At 39.7% G+C, this 21,504-nt stretch overlaps 1 protein-coding gene across 3 annotated transcripts in view; it reads left to right on the forward strand.

Moving 5' to 3' along the window:
* The first annotated feature begins 271 nt into the window (after positions 1-271).
* edrf1 (erythroid differentiation regulatory factor 1) overlaps positions 272-21,504 on the forward strand; it is an 81,505-nt gene continuing 60,272 nt past the window's right edge. For 2 of the 3 annotated variants that reach the window (XM_041209442.1, XM_041209443.1), the window contains exons 1-4: positions 272-642; positions 8,321-8,523; positions 10,031-10,097; positions 15,173-15,298. In XM_041209442.1, coding sequence (XP_041065376.1) covers positions 547-642; positions 8,321-8,523; positions 10,031-10,097; positions 15,173-15,298 — 492 coding nt within the window. In that variant the 5' untranslated portion in view covers positions 272-546. The remainder of the gene's footprint in view (positions 643-8,320; positions 8,524-10,030; positions 10,098-15,172; positions 15,299-21,504) is intronic. The other variant, XM_041209444.1, reaches the window with a different exon arrangement.

Raw genomic sequence — 21,504 nt, forward strand, 5'->3', positions numbered from 1 at the left:
GTTTTCGGTGTACGTCGAGAGATCTACTCTCACCCCCTGTGTATTTCCTCCGCTCAAATCGGCGCGCGAATCTGGAAAGAAACTGAAACTGAGTTGGAAAAAAAACTCTTAAAAAATGTACAAGTGATTAACGTTTGATCTCAACACCTTCAGCTGAGCTGAGGCGAGCCGAGCCTTCCGACTCCTCCTCCTCCCCGAGCAGCCTCCGACCGTTACTGACGGAACTCCGAGCCACCCCGGAAGTGACCTATCTGACTTCCGGGATAGCGGTGGGCCGGCTCGTGTGGTCGAAGTTTCTGGTGATAGTCCCGGTGCCAACACTCGGGCAAAGGAAAGTAACCGTTTCTCCTACTCAGCCCAGCGCCTCTGGAGCCCGGGCACGAGGAGGAAAGCTCCAAGCCCTCCGGCCGCATTGTGCGGCAACTATCGGATACCCCCCCCCCCTCTCTTATCCATATGTTCTTGTTGTGTCATTATTTCTGGAAGGCTCTGGGTAAGGAATAGTTTCATGTTTTTGCCCGTTTCCCCCGCATCACCCGAGTGACGATGGAGGGCAGGGAGTGTGCAGCAGAAGCCAGCGGATCTCCCCCTCGGACCACCGAGAACAAGGAGAACAGCAGGGAAGCTTGTGACTCGAAGCAGGTAGGTAGCAGCTCCGTTGTGCTTTCTCAAACTTTTTTTTAATTGAGACGCATTCCTTGTTGACCCTAAGGTTCCCCCTGTATAAGACTCCCACAGTCACTTATCCAGTCTCTTCCCAGCACCCCCTCCCCACCCCCGTGTATGCAGCCTTACCTCATCCCTGAGGCTCCAGGTTATTTTATACAGAAAATACTTGAAATGTCGATTTACTCGATCCTTCTACACTTGCTAATTAGCTGATGGTACAAAGACTAGGGGACACAGGTTTAAGGTTTTGGGTATGAGATGCTCCAGGGCGTGAGGCAGAACTTTTTTATGCAATGAGTGCTTATCACCTGGAACTTATATCTATTGATAAAGCCCAGAATGGTGTATGGTTTATTAACCACTCTCTCAACCGGTCCTGCCAACTTCAGTGACATATGTACATATTCATCCAGGTGTCTCTGTTCCTGCATCGCCTATAAAATTGTACCCTTTATTTTATCTCTCCCCATTCTTACCAGTGTGGTTGTCAGGACCCCTGACGGTAATTGTTCCATTTCCTGCACTTCTGCTCTCACTCTTGACCTCCCTCCCTGAACCACAATAGGGTCTCCCAGTCCTCACCTTTCACCTCACCAGCCTCCACAGTCAACCGATTATCCTCTGCCATTTCTGCCACCTCCAGTGTGGTGCTGCTATCTTGCAATGTTTTAGCAGTCTGAATGGGGCAGCTCCCTCTATTACTTTCTGATTCACTTCTCAATCTGTCCTTCTCCCTTCCCACAGCACCTCCCATTGCAAGCATGGAATGTAACACATGCCTTTTTACCTCCTCCCTTTTACTGGCCTGGGTGCCAAACCTTCTTTCAGATGGAACAGTGATTTATTTGTTCTTTCAAATTCGTGTTCTATATTTGCTGCCTATGATGAGATGTCCTCAACATTGGGGAAACCACATACAGATTGAGCGACCACTTTGTGGCATACCTCCGTTTAGTCTGGAAGCATGACTCCAAACTTCTGATCGTTTGTCATTTTAATTCTCCAGCTCATTCCCAATCTGCCCTCAACCTTTCACACTGTTCCGATGAAGGTCAATGTAAGCTTGAGGAACAGCACCTCATCTTTTGATTAGGCACTTTACAGCCTTCTAGTTTCGATATTGAGCTCAAGAATTTCAGATCATAGCATTTGGGATGAAAGCTGTTAGTAATGATTCTGCTAATGCCATTTACACCTCCTCTAGACTCATCTTTGTTTCATTACTTGCTCCATTGCCTTCTCCTTTTTGCCTTGCACCATCATTCCCCTTTTTATAATTCTTTCATGGGATATGTGTCACCAGTAAGGCCACATTTGTTGCTTACCCCTAACTCCTTTGAGAAGGGCTGGTGAGCCACTGCCTTGAACCACTGAAGTCCATTTAGTGCAGGTACACCTACGGTGCTGTAAGGAAGGGCGTTTCAGGATTTTGGCCCAGTGACAGTGAAGGAATGGTGTTATGTTTCAAGTCAGGATGATGTGTGGCTTGAAGGGGAACTTGCAGGCGCTGGTGTTCCCATGCAAATGCTATCCTTGTCCTTATAGATGGTAGAGATTGCTGATTTGGAAAATGTTGTCAAAGGAACCTTAGCAAATTGCTGCTGTGCATCTTATAGATGGTACACACTGCTGCCACTGTGCATTGGTGTGGAGGGAGTGAATGCTCAAGTTGGTGGGTGGGGTGCCGCTTAGGGGACTGCTTTTTCCTGGATGGTGTTGAGTTTCTTGAACATTAGAGACATGCCCATCCAGGCAAGCAGAGAGTATTCCATCACACTCTTGACTTGTAGATGGACAAATTTTGGGAAGTCAAAAGTTGGGTTACTTGCCACAGAATTCCTAGCCTCTGACCTTTTGTAGCAACACTATTTAAGTAGCTAGTCCTGTTAGGTTTCTGGTTGATGGTGACCCTGAAGGATGTTGAAGGTGAGGTATTCAACAATAGTAATGCTTTGAATGTCAAGGGGAGATGGTTAGACTCTCTCTTGTTGGAGATGGTCATTGCCTGGCACAAATGTTACTTGCCACTTACTGGCCCAAGCCTGAATGATGTCCAGATCTTGCTGCATATGGACATGGACTGCTTCAGTATTTGAGGAGTTGTGAATAGCACTGAACATCAGCAAACTTCTGACCTGATGATGGAAGGAACGTCATTGATGAAGCAGCTGAAGATGCTTGGGCCTTGGGCACTACCCTGAGGAACTCCTGCAGCGATGTCCTAAGGCTGAGATAATTGGAACAACAGTCATCTTACTTAATGCTAGATATGACTCTAACTAGTGAGTTTTCGCCCTGATTTCCATTGACTTCAATTTTACTAGGGTTTCTTGGTGCCATATGCTTCTTGAAGCCATACCTGGCCAAATGCGGCCTTGATGTCAAAGGTATTCACTCTCACCTTGGCTCTTGAGTTCAGCTCTTTGTCCATGTTTGAGGCTGTAATGAAAACGGGAGCTGAGTGGACATGGTGCAGCCTAAACTGAGCAACACTGCGCAGGTTATTGCTGTGCAAGTGCCACTTGATATGTCCTGAATCTATCCCATTCAGAATGGTGGTAGTATCACAAAAAACGAAGGAGGGTATCCCCAGTTTGAAGATGGGACTACATCTCCACAAAGGCTGTGTGGTGGTCATTCCTACCCATACTGTCATGGACAGTTGCATCTGTGGCAAGTAAATTGGTGAGGGTGAGATCCAAGTAGAGTTTTCCCTCTTCTGTGTTCCCTGTCCACCTGACGTGTTCCCTCTCCACCGGCCACTCTGGCAGATATGTCCTTCAGGACTTGGCCAGCTCTGTCAGTAGTGGTGCTACTGAACCATTTTTGTTGGACATTAAAGTCTGCCACACAGACTAGAGTGACCCCTGACCCTCAGTGTCTCTTTCAAGTCGTGTTCAATATGGAGGTGTACTGATTCATCAGCTGAGGGAAGGTGGTAGGAGGTTTCCTTGCCCATGTTTGACCTGATGCCATGAGACTTCATGGTTCTGGAATTGATGTTGATGACTCCCAGGGCAACTCCCTCCTGATTTCATACCACTGTGTCGCCACTCCTGACAGATCTGTGTTGCCAGTGGGATAGGACATACCCAGGGATGGTATTGGTGGTGTCTGCGACATTTGCTGTGAGGTATGATTTGGTGTGTATGACTGTCAGGTTGCTGCTTGACTAACCTATGGGAAAGTTACCCCAATTTTGGCATAAGCTGCCAGACCTTAGTAAGGAGGACTTTTGCAGGGTTCACTGGGCAAGAGTGTGGTTGTTGTTTCTGGTGTCTAGGTTTTTGCCAGTTGGTCTGGTTTTATGTGCAACTGAGTGGCATGCTAGACCTTTTCAGAGGGCAGTTAAGAGTTAACCATATTTAGGTCTGGAATCACACATGGGCCAGACCAGGTAAGGATGGCAAATTTCCTTCTCTAAAGGACATTTGTGAACCAAATGGGATTTTATGTCAGTCGGATCATTTCATGGGTACTGATGCTAGCTTTTTAATTATAGATTTTTATTAATTGAATTTAAATTCCATGGGCTAACATGGTGGGTTTTGAACCTATGTTGAAAGGTTGCATAGTATATCTGGACAATCTTTGTTTCTTTACTGTACCCATTACCACACTCTTTGGCATGAAACCTTTTGTCATTTAAACTCCCCTATCTTCCACCTATCACAGACCTTCCTTTTTATTTTTCCTGTCTCCTCTCCTTCACTGGCTTAAAACCTATTACATTTCTATCTTTATTTGGTTCTAATGAAAGGTTATCAACCTGAAACATTAACTCTGTTTCTCTCCGCAGAAGCTGCATGACCTGAGCATTTCCAGCATTTTCTGTTTTTATTTTGATGAACACTTTGCCTGTTGGGTTGGAAAGCTATTTGATCCTTTTCTGTAAGAGGCAAACAAGAAAAAAAAAAGATTTGCATTTATGAAGCGCCAGTAACTCTTTTGAATACAAACCCATTTCCATCTATTTCAGATGAAGTTACATGTTTCATAGTTTGCCATTGTGAGACTTGAACTCTTGATCTTAAGGTTACAAACCCAGTACCATAACCACTTGGCTATTTAGGCCAAGCTTATGAAGCGCCAGTAGATGTCTCAAAGCTGTTTATAGCCAAATAAGCACTTTTGAAGTCCAATCACTTCTAATGTGCACAGAAGTGGCATTTAATTTGTGCACAGCAAGATCCCACAAACAGCAGTGTGATAATATTGATTGAGAAATATATGTTGGCCAGGATACTGGGGAGAACTCCCCTGTTCTGCTTTGAACTAGTGCCATGGGATCTTTTATGTTTTTCCATGGGGTAGACAGGTTCTCAGTTTAACATATCATCAGAAAGACAGCATCTCTGACAGTACAGCATTCCATCAGTATTCTACTGGATTGTTAGCCTTGATTTTTGTGCTCAAGTTCTGGATTGGGATTTGAATCAGAGAGGTTTGCACCCAAATGAGCTGCAGCTGATGCTGTGGAAGGAGACAATCACAGAGGGAGACTTTATTTAAATAGGATGGTTGCAAAGGCAGTCAGTTTTTGTCAAAGGAAAAGATGTGTGGGTCTTTGCTGAAAAAAAAAGTTAAACGATGGATGATTGTTTGGAAACCACCTGATTAAGTTAAATAAGATAATGACTGATATTGTAAAGCTTGGCACGTTCATAATATAACATTGAATGAATTGATTCAAAAGAATCTGTTGCACCTGTTGCTCTGTATGTTTCATCTTAGTGTAGAATGAGGCTGTTTAACAATTCAAATGAAGCTTCATTTCATCTGGTGCTAACTACTTGCCTTCAGAGAAATTGTGAAATGCGTGATGCAATTGTAATGAAACGTGAGTGTCATTGTTATACCTTCACAATGTCTACATTTATATGGGTCAATGTGAATCAAAGTACAAAAAAAAAGATAGCAAGGCTATTAGTGAGAGAGACTGAGGCCACTGAACCCATCTACAACAAACCCTAATTTGCTGAAAGTGCAGATGTAGGATCCTCTGGCACATTTGAATTGGCAGGGCGAGGTAATTTAATAGCTATTGGCCTAAGAAGCCATGATTTCACAATATGCTGGTGTTTAACAGTGCACCATTTATCATGCTGTCTCAGCCTTTTCAGTAAAATGTCAAACCAACTCATGCACCCAGATCTGATAGAATTCTGCATGTTGGCCTGATTGTTGAGTGGTAATGCCTAGGAGGTCGAGGGTTTTTACTTAGTTATTGGCACTCTACATAGCTGATCATAAGCCTTCTAACTGTTGGTTTTATCATTTTAAGTTGCTTTACCTCACACAGTTTGCATTACAAATATTGATTCTATATCATGAGACTTGATTTCAATTCTAAATTGTCTCTAGTGAGCTCCTAACAGGGTCCCTGCGAGTTTCTGTTGCTGGCATCTGTGACCCCGTTTATAGTTATGTTTTGAGCTTGGGGAAAATTATTTTCTCTTGATGCTCCTTCTTTCTCATGGCTACTTTACAAATAACTATTGAAATTAAATAGGCAGGCATTTTTGGTTGTTCCATTCTTAGATTAGGAACATCATCAGGTGTTCCCAGAGCCTACATTGCTAGAGACTGCCAAGTGTGACAGTGTGTGAAGGATGTGGCAGAAAGATTTTCTATCTTATGGAACCGTTAATTTCCCTCTAAAGAATATCCTCCACCCACCATGTTACCACCTATCCTTTTCCACAGAATACTTTTTTTCCCTTAATTTCTGCCCAAAATAAATTTGAGCTTTTGTTTGGAGTGTGGATTTACTAAGGATGAGGATATGTATGGCAATACTCTAGCAACATCAAACTTTAAAGCCTCAAAGGGGAGATTAACCTTAATTTTAATTTTTTCAGGAGTGCCAGTTCAGTGAAATATGGAGGAATGTACTTTAGAAGAAAAAGGAAAGCTCTGCAAGGCGATAGTACTGCTGGTGTTATTTGTGTTCCACTCTAGATTAAATCCATGTTTAAATCATTGGCTCATTGATATTGATGCAATAATTTTTTGTTAATCATCTCCCACACACTTGAAATTGATCCAGGTCTCAATCACATTTTGGGCAAACCAAAAAAGGGCCAACCTCCTATTTTGTTGTTTCCAGCATCAGTGTCTAACAACGTTAACTGGTTGCACATAACACTGTTGTTCATGTGGCACTATCACTTCAATGCTATAAAAATTCTTGTCAGGAAAACATTACCCTCCTTTAGCATTCAACTTGTCAAATGATTGTGATATTGTTGAATGCATTTGTATTTTTTGTTAAACTGCAGTGGCTTTTAAAAAAATAAAATTGTATATAATTGACATTTGCACCTGGTAATGTTTGCTGTGGTTGGTAGTGTTTTTAGCACTTTTTCACCTTCAGGCTTTGGTAGTAATTTCAACTAATTTCATAGTGAGAACATGAGAACAACACTATTCATAATTTGCCAGTAAATTGACTACTTCACTCAGAGGCCATTTAAATTAGGTGTGAGAAAAATAAACAATGCCACATAGATACATTGGGGCACTCATAAAATTGGGGTTACCAGACATTAAATGTAAAGAAAGGCTTACTCTGTATTTTATCATGTTTTTCATCTTTAGAATGACTTGCTAGTGATGTGGGTAGTTAAAAATAGAAAAGCTTTCGTAGCACAAAGATCCTTTGATGAATAAACCAAAATGGAAAGGTCCAATAGGCTAATGTGTTTTCCCAAACTGAAGCATTTGGTTTTGCAAGTATTAGGCTTCGCGCTTTAATGAGTGTGTCACAATTTAAACAGGAAGTGCTGGAAAAACTCAGCTGGTCTGGCAGCATCAGGGGAGAGAGAAACAGTTAATGTTTTGAGTCCAACGTGACTCTTTGAAGTATTCCGAAGAATCATGTTACACTTTAACTCTGTTGCTGAGTTTTTCCAGCACTTTGTTTTTTCTTTCAGATCTCAGCACCTGCAGTATTTTACTTTTATTTCAGTGTTTATGTTTAAATCTGCCTTTCACACTTTAATGATCATTATAAATAAACAGTATCTATTCAGTTAACAGGAGTATAGCATTAAAATGCTCAAATATCAAATTGCTTCTATGAAGAAGAAAAATAACTTTGATTTATATAGTACCTTTCATAACCTCATGACATACTGAAGTGCTTCACAGCCAATGAATTACTTTGAAGTGTAGTTACTGTTATCATGTAGGGAAATGCAGGAGCCAGTTTGCGATACCAATGAGATAAATGATCAAGTAAACTATTTTTTGTGGTGTTGCTGGAGGGATAAATGTTGACCAAGCCGCCAGGTGAACACTCCTCTTTGAATAGTGCAGTGGAATCTTTTAAGTCCACCTGAGGGCAGATGGGACCTCAGTTTAATGTCGCCAGTATTGCACAGGAGTGCCAACCAAGATTATGTGCTCAAAACTTGCAATTTGGCCCATGATTTGTGGTAAATGGTATACTGTCAGGAAGAATGTCATAATTGTAGAATAGTTATCAAGCTGCTGTATAATTAAGCGATTAATAATAATGAAACACATTGTGTAGAATACAGTTTTGTCAATTTATTTCAAATAGTCTTCAGTAAAGGAGTAACAGAGCTGTCCATCAGTTGTAACTGCTGTTTGGTGTTCATTAATTAAATACTTTCTTTTAAAATAGGAAAGCATTATTGGGGGCAATGAGGTGAAAAGCACAGCAGTGGTAAAATACTCCGCTGCCCCACCTCCTGCAGCTTATGCTCGACTTCAAGAGAAAACAGACCTTAAATTGCCACCTGCAAATTGGTTGCGTGGGATTAGTCAGCTTGGACAGATGGGTGCAACCTGTCTTGGAACGAGCAAAAAGAGCAAACCATTTTCCAGGTGATGTATTTCAGATTTGTAAGTGTTAAGGAGTGCAGATTTACCAGTGGTTAATTTGTGCTTTCTGTTGCAAAATGAATGCTCACTTGCATTTTATTGTATATCCTTTTGGGATTTATAAGGTTATTGCATTGACAGTTTCCTGATGGGCTTAATCCACACACACATTCACAAAACAATGAAATATTTTTTATGAGCAGAATAATCGGAGCATGCAGATAATATCGTTCTTAGGTCACTGATGTTTCAATGTAAAACAGTTTCAAGTAAGGTTGAACTTTTACTGTAGCAAGTCCGTTGGTAATCTCTATGCATAACCACAACTTATATTTATATAGAACAATGAAACATCGGAAGGCACTTCACAGGAGCATTGTAAAAGAACATATGATACTGAGTCGCATAAGGAGCTATTAGGTCAGATATCTACAATTTGCTCAAAGAGTGTTTTAACGAGTGTCTTATAGGAGAAGAGTGAGCTAAAGAGGTGGAGGATTGTAGGCAAGGTATCCCAGAAGTTAGGGCCTAGGCAGCTGGAGGCGTGCAGCCAATGGCGGAGTGATTAAAATCTGGTATGTTCACAACTGGAGGAGCATAGATATCTGAGGGTTGTATGGCTGGAGATTACAACAATAGGGAGCTGAGAGGCCGTGGAGGGATTTGAAAACAAGAATGAGAATTTTATAATATAAGCATTGTTTCAGGGGGAGCTAATGTAGGTCAGGTAGCATACAGATGATAAGTGAACAAGATTTTTGCAAGTTAAGACAAAGACAGTGTTAATATTTTCAATCAAACTTGTTCTTTCAACCCTCCCCTACTACAATATTCTGACTGTTGACTCATGCCATCATTATTAACCAGCATTCACAACTGAGCCCAATTCTGTTATTTCCCAATACATACAAGTGGTTTTAACAAAAATGGTGATTGGGGGAGCAGTAGGGATAGCTGTCAGATGGTTTGTTCACCTACTTCACTCCACCTAATTGGAGAGAATAGTAAAAATAGACTGACTATTTTAAAAAGGACTTGGTGTACCATTTGGAAGTGTTTCAAATAAGTAACATTTTTACTCAAATGTATAGTGTATTTATTTGAAGACTTCCTTAATTCAAAACTTTTGCATTTTTTTACTTTCTAAGGTTCTCACTATCTGCAGCCACTAAATTTTTCAAATATTGGCAATCCACTAGGATGCAATATGTTCCCTTCTTTCCACACTACACACATGCCCCTTTTGAGATACAAATTGTTGAATGATCATTTATTGCAGGTATGGCTGTTTCAAATGTACCATTGTTTTGACTAGTGCTAATAAAATGTAAAAATTGCCTTTGAGAGGAGTTCTTGCTAATAAAATGTTGGGAATACACTTTTTCTGTAAAGAAAAAAGAGTTAATGTACAACACTTCATCAGAATTATCCCTGTTTAATATAATTAGTTTGAGGGTCTATCAATTTTAGATTTATTAAGAATATTAAACTTAATCTATTTTTCCTTAAGCTTTGGAATGGCATATGACTTCATTGACTGCATTGGGAATGATGTTGACGTTGTTTCTGATTCTGAGGTACTGTATTCATATTGATGCACATTTGATGGTTAGTTATTTGTGTATAAAGCCACAGCTTGTCTAACTAGTATATCAATTTTAAAAGTTTTTCAAAAGTTAATCCTCCATCAACACTCTATTAAAATACAACTTATAGCAATTCTGACTTAACTGATATTTCAAAAGCTAATTATCTCATTAATAAAACTAGTAGAAAGGAGTTGCTGAGCCACTCATTTTAAGGGGTATAGAACAAATAAAATAATTGCTAAAGCATCCTTGATTTGATGCAAAATAAAGTGGATAAATGTGAAGATATATCCTTCAGCATGAAAAACAGAAAGGCAGAGTATTATTTAAATTGATATATTGGGAAATATGGATGTACAAAGGGATCTGGGGGTCCTTGTACACCAGTCAATGAAAGTAAACAGGGAGGTGCAGCAAGCAATTAGGAAGGCAAATGGTATGTTGGCCTTCATTGCAAGAGGATTTGAGTTCAGAAGTAGGGATGTCTTACTGCAGTTATACAGGGCCTTGGTGAGACCACACCTGGAGTATTGCATGCAGTTTTGGTTTCTCTACCTAAGAAAGGATATACTTGCCATAGAGGGAGTGCAGCGAAAGTTCACTAGGCTGATACCAGGGATGGCAGGACTGTCAACAAAGAAAAGTACAGCACAGGAACAGGCCCTTCGGCCCTCCAAGCCTGCGCTGATCATATTGCCTGTCAACTAAAACATTTTGCACTTCCGGGGTCTGTATGAGGAGAGATTGGTTCGACTGGGCCTGTATTCACTAGAGTTTAGAAGAATGAGAGGGGTTCTGATTGAAACGTATAAAATTCTAACAGGGCTAGACAAACTAGATGCAGGGAGGATGTTTCCTCTGGTTGGGGAGTCTAGAACCAGCGGCCACAGTCTCAGGATATGGGGGAGGCCAGTTGGGGCAGAGATGAGGAAAAATTTCTTCACTCAGAGGCTGGTCAACCTGTGAAATTCTCTACCACAGAAGGCCGTGGATGTCAGGCCACTGAGTATATTCAAGAGAGGAATAGATAATTTTTTGGATATTAGGGGCATCAAGGGGTATGGAGAGAAAGCGGGAATATGGCATTGAAATAGAGGATCAGCCATGATCACATTGAATGGCAGAGCAGGCTTGCAGGGCTGAATGGGTCTACTCCTCCTAGTTTCTATGCTGACTATTTCAATAGATGATTTGGTTGCATTGTACTGTTCATTTTGGGCATGCAATTAAATTACAGTGGAGGTATTGGTACATAATGGTTTTGTTTTGCACTAATGTCACAGTTATAGTTTAGATGTAGTCTGAATTCTAATACTACAGTGAGAATTCTTCACCCTTGATTGGCACCACATATTTCTGGCATTATTATGGTGCCAACATCACTGCACCAATGATAAACTTGTGTACTTTTAATAACACTGCTTCAAGTAAGCTCGTTGTTTAGATATGTTCCAGATTTTTTTTTAAATTATAACTTTGTTCTCCCAAATAGCAATATGTTCTCATTTCTACAATGCTAATTACAAACCATGATATGTCAAAACTGTGTGGATTATCCCACACCTCTGCCTTGCATCTGTTATCTATAGATATCTACTTCAGGAAAGCTTGTGAAAAGCAGTTCTGAAAAAAGTGTCGTGACTTTTGACACTCCTTTTGGAATTGCTGTTAACTGGTGATGAGTGTAGCTACTTGGCAAGCTGTGCTTTACTAGTGGCTTGATGTATTTGCATTATAATATTTCTGCCTTGTACCTTTTTACACCTATTATGTTTCTCCAACCAAACAAGCCTGATAACTTGTTCTCAACTCCCTAACACCACACTGCACCCAGCTGCTGGGCATTGTGCAGCATAGGCTTGGGATGAATGGAAGTAAAAGAACTTGCATTTATAGAATACCTGATCACATCTCTCTAGGATCATAACCAGGCAATTGCAGCCAGGCACTTGTGATGACTGTATATTAACTAATTTTGTTAGACTCTTAAAATTATTCTCTGTTTGATATACTGATACAACTTAATATGGAGCTCCAGTTGTAAATGAGTTCCAGTTATTGCCAAATAATAAGTTTCCAGAATTAGAACTATATACAATATATTAAAAAATCTTGTCTTTGCATTTCCTATTAACTTTTTCCATTAGACATTAATATCCTTATTTATAGTGGAAACTGCTTTAATATACTTGTCATGCCTGAATTAAGCCCTTGGACCAGTAATGGGTCTTCCAGAACCACACTTTTGCATCATAGTTGACTTTGGAGTGTGGGGTTAACAGAGTGCAGGAAAACTATATTTTGCTTAAAAGAAAGAACAAACTAAACACTAGAGGGACTCCACAGATGAATGAAGACACAAGGGAACAACTGAGGTTTAGGGAAGAGGCGTACATTAAGTACATAGCAGAGGAAGAGGAATTCATTGTGAGAGAAGTCAACAAAGAAAAAGAAATAGGAAGGCAAAGAGGAACAATGAAATTAAGTTTTCAAGGAACATAAAACAAAATAGTAATATGTTTTACTCACACTTCAATAAGAAAAAAAGGTGGTGATGGGAACAGGACCATTAAGGGTGAGACAGGATAATACCACAGGTAACAATAGAGATAGCAGAAATATTAAATTATGTGCTTCAGTATTTACCAAGGAGATAGAATGGGTTGATGTGACATTGAATGATGAATTAGGTAATGAGGTAAGTGCATTTAAAATTTTTAAAAGGGTGTATTGAATAAACTGAATAAACTCAGAGGATAAAAACCCTGGTTGGGATGGATTGTGTCCATATATTTTAAAAGAATTACTACTCATTTAATAAGTTGTTAGTAGAAGGTGTAGTGCCAGTGGATAGCTGATGTATTTCCATTATTTAAAGGGAATAGAACATGCCTATGGAATTAAAGACCAGTCAGCCTAACATCAGTGGCAGGAAAGTTAATGGAATACTATCAAAGGAGAAAATAGAAGAATATCTAGAAATGAGAAATATAATAATGAATAGTCAGCCTGGATTTCAAAAGGGAAAATCTTGCTTGACCAACCTTCTTGAATTTTTTGAGGAGATAACAGGATAGTATACAATGGTAACGTAGTGGATGTAATATATATCTGAATTTTCAAAAGGCGTTCGATAAGGTGTTCCATAATAGACTAATGAATAAGGTCAGAGAATGTGGAGTAAAGAGACGTGGCAGAATAGATTGCCAGGTGGCTTTCAAAATAGAAAGCAGAGAGTGGGAATAAAGGCTAGTTATTTAGAGTGGCAGAAGGTGGGAAATGGTGTTCCACAAGTATCAGAGCTGGAGCCATTGCTGTTCACAATTTACGTTAATGAATTGGGACTTTGGAATCAAAAACACAGTTTCTGTATTTGCTGATGACACCAAATTGTGGGGTTAGTCAATACTAAGGAGAACTGCAAATTACAGGAGGGTGTTAATAAACTTGCATAATGGGAAAATAATTGGCAAATGACTTTCAACACACAAATATAAAGAAGGACATTTTGGTATGTAGAATATGGAGATCACTTATTACTTAGAAGGTCTAGGTGGGGGTAGACGAACAAAGGGATCTTGGAGTACAAACACATCAGGCACAAAGAGGTGCGCCACAGGTTAGCAAGGCCATTTTTTAAAAACAGCAAACCAAGCTCTAGGTTTTACTTCTAGAGGAATGGAACTGAAATAAAGAAATTTATGCTAAACCTGTATTGAACCTTGGTTAGACCACAATTGGAGTACAACGTGCAGTTCTGGTTGTCATAGTATAAAAAGGATATAGAGGCACTTGGAAAGGGTACAGAGAAAATTCACAAAGATGATACCAGAAATGTGTGAGTAAACTTATCAGGAACCGATTCGCTCTTGAAAAAAGGCAGCTGAGGAGTGGACCTAATAGAGACCGTTAAAATTATGAATGGTTTAGAAAGAATGGATGCAGAAGAATGTTTCCTCTTATGGGGAAGAGCATAACTAGAGGTCATCAATATAAGATAGTCACCAAGAAATCCAACTGGGAATCCAGAAGAAATGTAATTATTCAGAGCAGTGAGAAAGTGGAACTCAGTACCACAGGGAGTGGTTGAAGTAAATTGTATCGATGCATTTAAAGGGAAACTAGACAAGCATTTGAGGGAAAAGGGAATAGATGATAGATTTAGATGAGGAAAGATGAGGAGGCTCAAGTGGAGCAAAAATACTGGCATGACTGGTTGAGTCAAATGGCCTATTTCTGTGCCATACATCCTATGTAACTATAACTTTTCTAATTTAAAATCTAATACCACTTTAATAACACTTTCAATGTCACTTTCAGTATAAATGGAATTTTTTGTGACAAACCATTGCAGAATTCAAATAGGTTCATAATATGCCTTTGCTTGTAGAAATTCTCTATTTTGTGATGTTTACTTGAGTATTCTTTATTTTGCTAATTAGTTATGTATTTAACTGGAAATAAACATTTCGCATTTATTTAACTTTGGTTTTTGTTTTGTCTATGGAGTTAAAAAATTGAGAGTCCCTATAAAATTTATAAAACATTTAGTTGTGGTTTGATGCCACTTTGCTAATGTGAAAGATCTGGTACAAATTAGCAGCTGGCACCAACAATGTATCTAGGGCCTAAAATAAAACATACCTAGATGGAAAACACTTTCAAATATTTTGAAAAAAATCATATATCCAAATGCAGTTTACTTGAACGTGAAATTTGTAATTTTAATTGTATTTAAGTCAAATATATTTAACCCTACACATTATAAAAAGGATGATGTTTTAAAGAATTAAGTGCAGAAGAACTACATTAGATTTTTGAATATTGTGATTTGCAGCATGATAAAGTATTGCTCAAGTCACTCTATGTTCAATTTATTTTGTGTGATGTATAAAAATTGCAAGTTATTTCATAAACTAGATCAATTATGTCAACAGCTTTATTCCTTGGATAAATTAGTTAAATGCATCCACTATTGCTGAGTATTTATTTAATTTGACTTTGTAAATATTTCATTTTATGGTGACAATGAATTGTAATGATAAGTATTTTGTTAACATTAGAACATAAAGAAGTTGCTGAAGATACCATATAGTAAATCACATGTCAGCATGGGTGTTCATCGTGTTGGAAGGACCCTCCTACTTGATGAATTAGATATTCAGGAACTCTTTGTGACCTCGTCCCAAGTAAGTGAAGGTTAACATTGTTCTAGCCATGAATTTGCTTTCATATAAAACCATATATCGGTGCCATATTGGTTTAGTTAATTTAATAGGTGAGCAAAGGCTATAATTGGGTACTTCAGCTTGTCTGCTATATTTGTCAGTAATTGGGCATCTCATTTATTTGCATTTTTAATTAAGTCACAAAATAATTTTGTGGTATTGATGCTGATTTGGTCTAGATGTTCCTGGGAACAATTTTCTTAAAAACTACAGCAAACGGGTCCTATATGACTCTTTACACTTAGGTCCTCTAGCCCTCACATATTTGAATCACTTTATAGGTGGCCTTCTGTGTAACTCAATAATTGGCTGCAAAAGTCTGTACAAAGATAGCCTGGATTGTTTTGCACTCCCTCCTCCATTTCTAAGTTTCTTGCTTTGAGAAACCACTCTGATTTCAATTGATAATTTTCTTAAATGAAACCATAGTAATTCATTTAAGCAATTAAGTGCCGTTAACTTACTACTTAAAGTTTGTTCAGTATGGATCTTCCAGGTTAACACCAAGGAAGCAAACTTGGCAATTCATTTCATCCTCTTATTGACTATTTTAGTTATTTGTCAGTTGTGTTTAAAAACTAGCTTTATTGGATGATTATTACATTGCTTCCTGGAGCTGCTTAAATTGGGCTCCCAAGTTGGAAGCTCAAATTAAATTTTGCAGTTGCTATATGGCGCCACATGGGTCAGGAAACCTGACAGTTGAAAGAAGGTGAGAACTGCTGTCCCTACAAGGTAAATGCCTTTTACAGCCCTCCTTGTGAGCCAGAACATTAAGGAATGCTTGCCCTAACCTTTGAGATTTTTGGCCTCCTGCTGCTGATTTTGGCTCCTCCATATTACCCCCCACCATGATTTCGATCTTTTCCAACCCTGCTGCAATTCCCAGCCGCATCCACAGACTCGATAACCTTTCTTTCTGAGCCTTGACTTTGGCTGTGGCCTTCTGTCATTGGTTTTCCTATCTGGCAACTAGCTAGACTATCAAGTTGGCTGCCAGGATGGAAACAGAAGAAAAACATTAATGTCCTGACATTAAATTCAGCAGGGCCTCTGTGTTCCCAGGCATGTCAGTTCCTTTGACTGTTTGGCCTCCCCTGCATCCTTCACCTCTCTGGAAGTATTGGTATAAGTCATTTGCTTGATACATCTATGGACTGAAGATTGACTGATCCACCAAATTTTTCTGTGGTTGTTGGGTAGAATCTGTGGGAGAATTGTGTATTGCTGGAACAGGTAACATTTTAGTAAATTTAGTGCAGTGGAGGTGGCACAGAAACTTTTCTTTTAACATGTGCGGGTATTTAGTTTCAGGCCTGTATATCAGGACAAGTGCAGTCCTATTGACCCCAATATTTATCAAAATGCAGTCTCAGAGGAGAAGTTCTGGTTGAGAACCTGGAATACGAGCTTTTTAAAAATATTTTCCCTGTTCTTGCTTGGTAGCCGGACAAATCAACTGGTTGGCTGGTTGCTATGAGGCTGCCTGCACTGGTAAGTTGTAGCCAGAATTGGAGGGAGAAATTGTGGAGAGGCGGCAGGGAGATAGGAAGACTCAGCGTGTGAGTGTATGGTGGAAAGATCAGAAGGACCTTGGGAAGATCATGTACGAAAGATCAGGGATGAAATCATGGACGGAAGTTGGAGGTGAGATTGTGGGCCCAGGTGGACCTGGGGGCCCGGAGAGACAGTGGGTCAGTAAAAAAAGATATCGGAGGGGCTGGTGAGGTTGGGGCTTAGAAATTATGGGGGGGTTGTGGACTGCGTGCGGTTGGATTACAGCCAGTTTAGGAGGGTGGGATAGTGCGCTGCTGCTTCTCCTTGCCCTCAAGCATTAGTGAAAAGGTACTCGCTAGTCCTGATCTTCCTTCAGCTGCCAGGTTTTCTTAAGCTTGGGAAACCCAGCCTGCCAGTGTTAGAATTGCAAGAGATAAAATCTGAGGCACGTAGCCTCATTAAAATATTTAAATGAGGGACTTGCCTTCTCATCTCACCCATCCCATCTATGTTAAACTGTAAGTGGTTGGGTAGGGGACAGGTTGGGTTTGTGTTTTAAGCTTTTAACATTTTATCTTTCCACCTGACTCAAACTCACATGTTTTTGTGTGTTAAATTGACCCAAATGCTTGTGATGTTTTGCATGATTGGTGGTTCAGAGGGACTGCAATCCTTAGCACTTTGCTGCAGCAATTGAAGTTACAGCAAGCAATAATATTGCGCAAACGTTTTTTCTTAATACATAAAAACTGCAAACTAATTCTGGGAGGAAGAGTGTAACCGAAAAGAAATGATTCTTCGTATGTGGGGGAGAGTGGTTTCTGAATCTCTAAGCCTGTGTCAGTAGAAATTCTGTTCCAATTGAGGTTTATAAAATTATTATATTTTGGGAGTGTAGCTTTAAATTTAGGTTAACTGAAGGGGTCATGTGACCTGTTATGCAGCCTGCCTGACAGTAAACCTGGATGTTAATTGTTAGGGATCAAAGAAAGGCTTGGATTATTTTAGAGAAGAAGATGTAAGATATTTACGGTTAGGGACAATGACAGTCTGAGTACAGGTACCAGACCCTCTTATCCAGTGTCCCAAAATCCGGGAGGACCCAAAAACAGGCTGCAATCAAAGCTGGCATCCCGGGTAGCAATTTGAATAAAACCCTTTAATTCTTTATTGTACATACTTTATTTTATGTATTATAAGTACTTGCTAGGCCTAGGACCCAAAATCTGCAAAATCCTCAAACCCGGCATGCATTTGGTTCCAAGCTTCCCAGTTGGGGTCCGGTACCTGTATACTGTGAGTAGGCTTTGAGTCTCCCAAAGTCCCAGAAAGGTATTATAGACATCGGGTTGTAAACAATTGTGCTGGAAACTGTCCATTCACTTCTAAGATAAAAGGACGTTGGGATCAAAGATAGCTAATTAGCAATTCTACCTAGATACAAGGTTATTGTGGTTTATGTCAAGAGGAAAAAGACAGAGGAAACCACTTTTGAGATCGGGTTACAGTCTTCCCTGCAAATCCATGAATATCTCAGACATTGTGGTCAGCGGCCATCTGAGAGGCAGAGAGCAGGTGATAGAGGCAAACAGTTCTGCACCGAAGCAGAGAAAATACTGATTCTGTTGTTCGCCATGCAGAATGCGGGTGGGAGTTTGTGCTCGGATTGAAGATCGAGTTTGTGAAGATTTAAAGGAGGCTGGCAGATTTGCCTAGCTAGGGGCTAGAGGGAAGGAGTCTACAGAGTAACTCTTACATTGAAAGTCAATTCTGGGATCAGAATTTACCAGCTGGGAAAGTAGAAAGGAAGCTAATCATCAGGAACTGAGAATTTAAGACTGGTTCCTGGAGGATTAGATTTCCACTTAAGGGACAGTGTAATGTATAACTTTACTTAGAGATTTTCAGTTGTGCTAAAAGTTAAATGGGGAATCCTTTTTTCTATAGTTTAAGGTATAAGTTGCCTACAGAGACAGAATAGTGTTTAGTCAATATTTTGTTTTTTAGTCTTGTTACGGTAAAAGTTTTAAAATGTGAAATCTTGATTTGTCTTTCTTTCAGCTGTAAACTGAAAGTTCAAATTTCTATTTTGAAAGTTATTGGGCTCTAAAGCGATCATAATTCAGATAGCTGAAATTTCAACAAATTCGATGTTATTTCTTAAAATAACTAACAATTTAAACATTCCACTATTCATGGACCTTTTGAAAACAAAAATGCTGGTAGTGTTTTCTTCATCTGTGGTCTTTCCAAGCCAAACACCATCTCTAGTTGATTGGGTAGGGTAATCTGCACCTAGGCCTAAGAACTACTATCCTATGATGTGGCAGAGGTCTGTCTTTGGATATTTTAACTCTTGATAGTTGATGGCCACATCCTTTCATCTACATAAGATGATGGATGTGCAGCAACTCTCGCTACTGTTAGAGGAATGCTATAACTCAGCTCAGCACCTTCCCACAATACTATGGGAGCAACCAGTAACTTTGTATATGAAACGGCATTGTACTTTTCTATGATGCAACCTTAGTGAGGGAGGGATTGCAAAGCACAGAGTGCCTAGAGTACTGCATGCAGTTTTGGCCTCCTTATTTAAGGAGGGATATACTTGCACTGGAGGCAGTTCAGATCAGGTTCACTGTGTTGATTCCTAGAATGAAAGGATTGGGAAAGGAAAGTTTGAGCAGGTTATGCCCTTACTCAGTGAAATTTAGAAAAATGAGAGGTGCCCTTATTGAAAAGGGACTTGACAGGTTAGATGCTGAGAGGATGTTCCCCCTCACGGGCGTATCCAGAATTAGGGGCATATTTTTGGAATAAATTGCCCATTTAAATCTGAGATGAAGAATTTCTTTTCTGAGGATCATTAATCTTTTGTCACCATCCCCGTTGCAACCAATAAAGGTTTTAAAGAGAAATTTGAATTTCTAGTTATTAGCCGAAAGGAAATGATAACATGACAAAATTTGGCATTTTAAAAGAACTTTAATATATCAATGATTAAAGACAAAACACAATTAAACACTATTTTTCCTGTAGGCAACTTATACTTTAAACTATCGAACAGAGTTTGCCCATTTCTACTTTTGCTGACAACCGAAAACCTTAATTTTGTTATATTACTTGGTCTCTGACGTAGACATCCAACGTCCTGGAACCAATCTAGAGCGTTTCATAGCTGCCAAGGATTTACTTCTGTTCTTTTCCTTTCCCAATACTATCTTCCACAGTTAGTTTTCCCTGTGGATTCTCTCTCTAGCGTCAGCTAGGCCAACCCGACAATCGTTTTAATTCCTCACGAACTAGGCTTTGAAACTGGGCATGAGCTTCCACCCACATTCTGTGTGGCGAACGATAGAGTCAGCGTTTCCTCTGCTTAGATGTTGGCCTGGCCTGCATCTTATCTTTTGCTCTCCGCCTCCCGGTTGGCTGTAGATCATTCGAGACCAAAAATTCTGCAACTGCCCATCGGTCTGTGATATCTTTGGGTTTATAGAGAAGCCCGTAAATCTGACCTTGAAATGGCTTTGTCTACCCTCCTATCCATGGCAACTGGAAACATACTGGCCCTGTATCCCAGTAGAAATAGTAATCAGCTATCTCTAATTACCATTGCATTTCATCTAGGAATCCAAGGAACCAGTTTCAGCAAAATTATTTATGACTTGATACCAATAACACCTTTATGGGTATTTGGAGACTTCAGGTCTTTTCATTAAGGACAGCTGCCACTGTCCCCAGATGTTAATATTCGGCACCATCTTTTCAGTAACACAATGTGACTCTCCTTTTGATCTAACAACTAAACCACCCAGGTTTACTGTCAGACAGACTCTAACATGGGTCACATGATTCCTTTCATTTAACCTACATTTAAAGATACAGAGTCAAACCATGATGATCTTATAAACCAAAAGATTTCCCAAAACATAATAATCATATTATCCTCACACTTGTAACACTGGAATTGTCTATCCTGAGAGTTGTGATGGCAAAGTCATTGAATATATTCAAGGCTGAGATAGACAGATTCTTGAGCTAAAGGGGAATTAAGGAAGGACAGGAAAGCAGGCAGGAAAGTGGAGTTAAGGCCAAGATGAGATCGACTATAATTTTATTAAATGGCGGAGAAGGCTCAAGGGGCCCTCCAATTCCCTATGTTCTTATGCTCATAATGAAACCCAAAAATGAGGTTTTGTCATTCCCCAGAATACACACCTAGAGGTCACAAGCAATTCTATATATGAAGTAACTCAGTGAAATGTTTTATTTCTTTGTAGTGACAATGAAAAATAGTGCAAGGCCAGATCTTTTGAGTAGCAACAATGATGGTTGGATTGCCGCTGTATTCAAATTCCCCCAGCTTGACACTGCTGTGCACTTTTTATGGGACCTTCCAATCCTGGTTGTCACATGCACAGCGCAGCATACCTCAGGGAACTCTGGAGCAGAGCTGGAGAAAGACAGGACATGACTTCTTTTTATGGCACTAGCTACTGTATTTTTTTAAATAATATATATATATATTTATATATTTGTTCCTGGGATGTGGGCATCGCTGGCTAGGCCAGCATTTATTGCCCAACCCTAAACACCCTTGTTCAGAGGAAATTTAAGAGTCAGCCATATTGCTGTGTATCTGGAGTCACATGTAGGCCAGACCAGGTAAG

Source organism: Carcharodon carcharias, chromosome 17, assembly GCF_017639515.1.
Source record: "Carcharodon carcharias isolate sCarCar2 chromosome 17, sCarCar2.pri, whole genome shotgun sequence".
Classification (NCBI taxonomy): Eukaryota; Metazoa; Chordata; class Chondrichthyes; order Lamniformes; family Lamnidae; genus Carcharodon; species Carcharodon carcharias.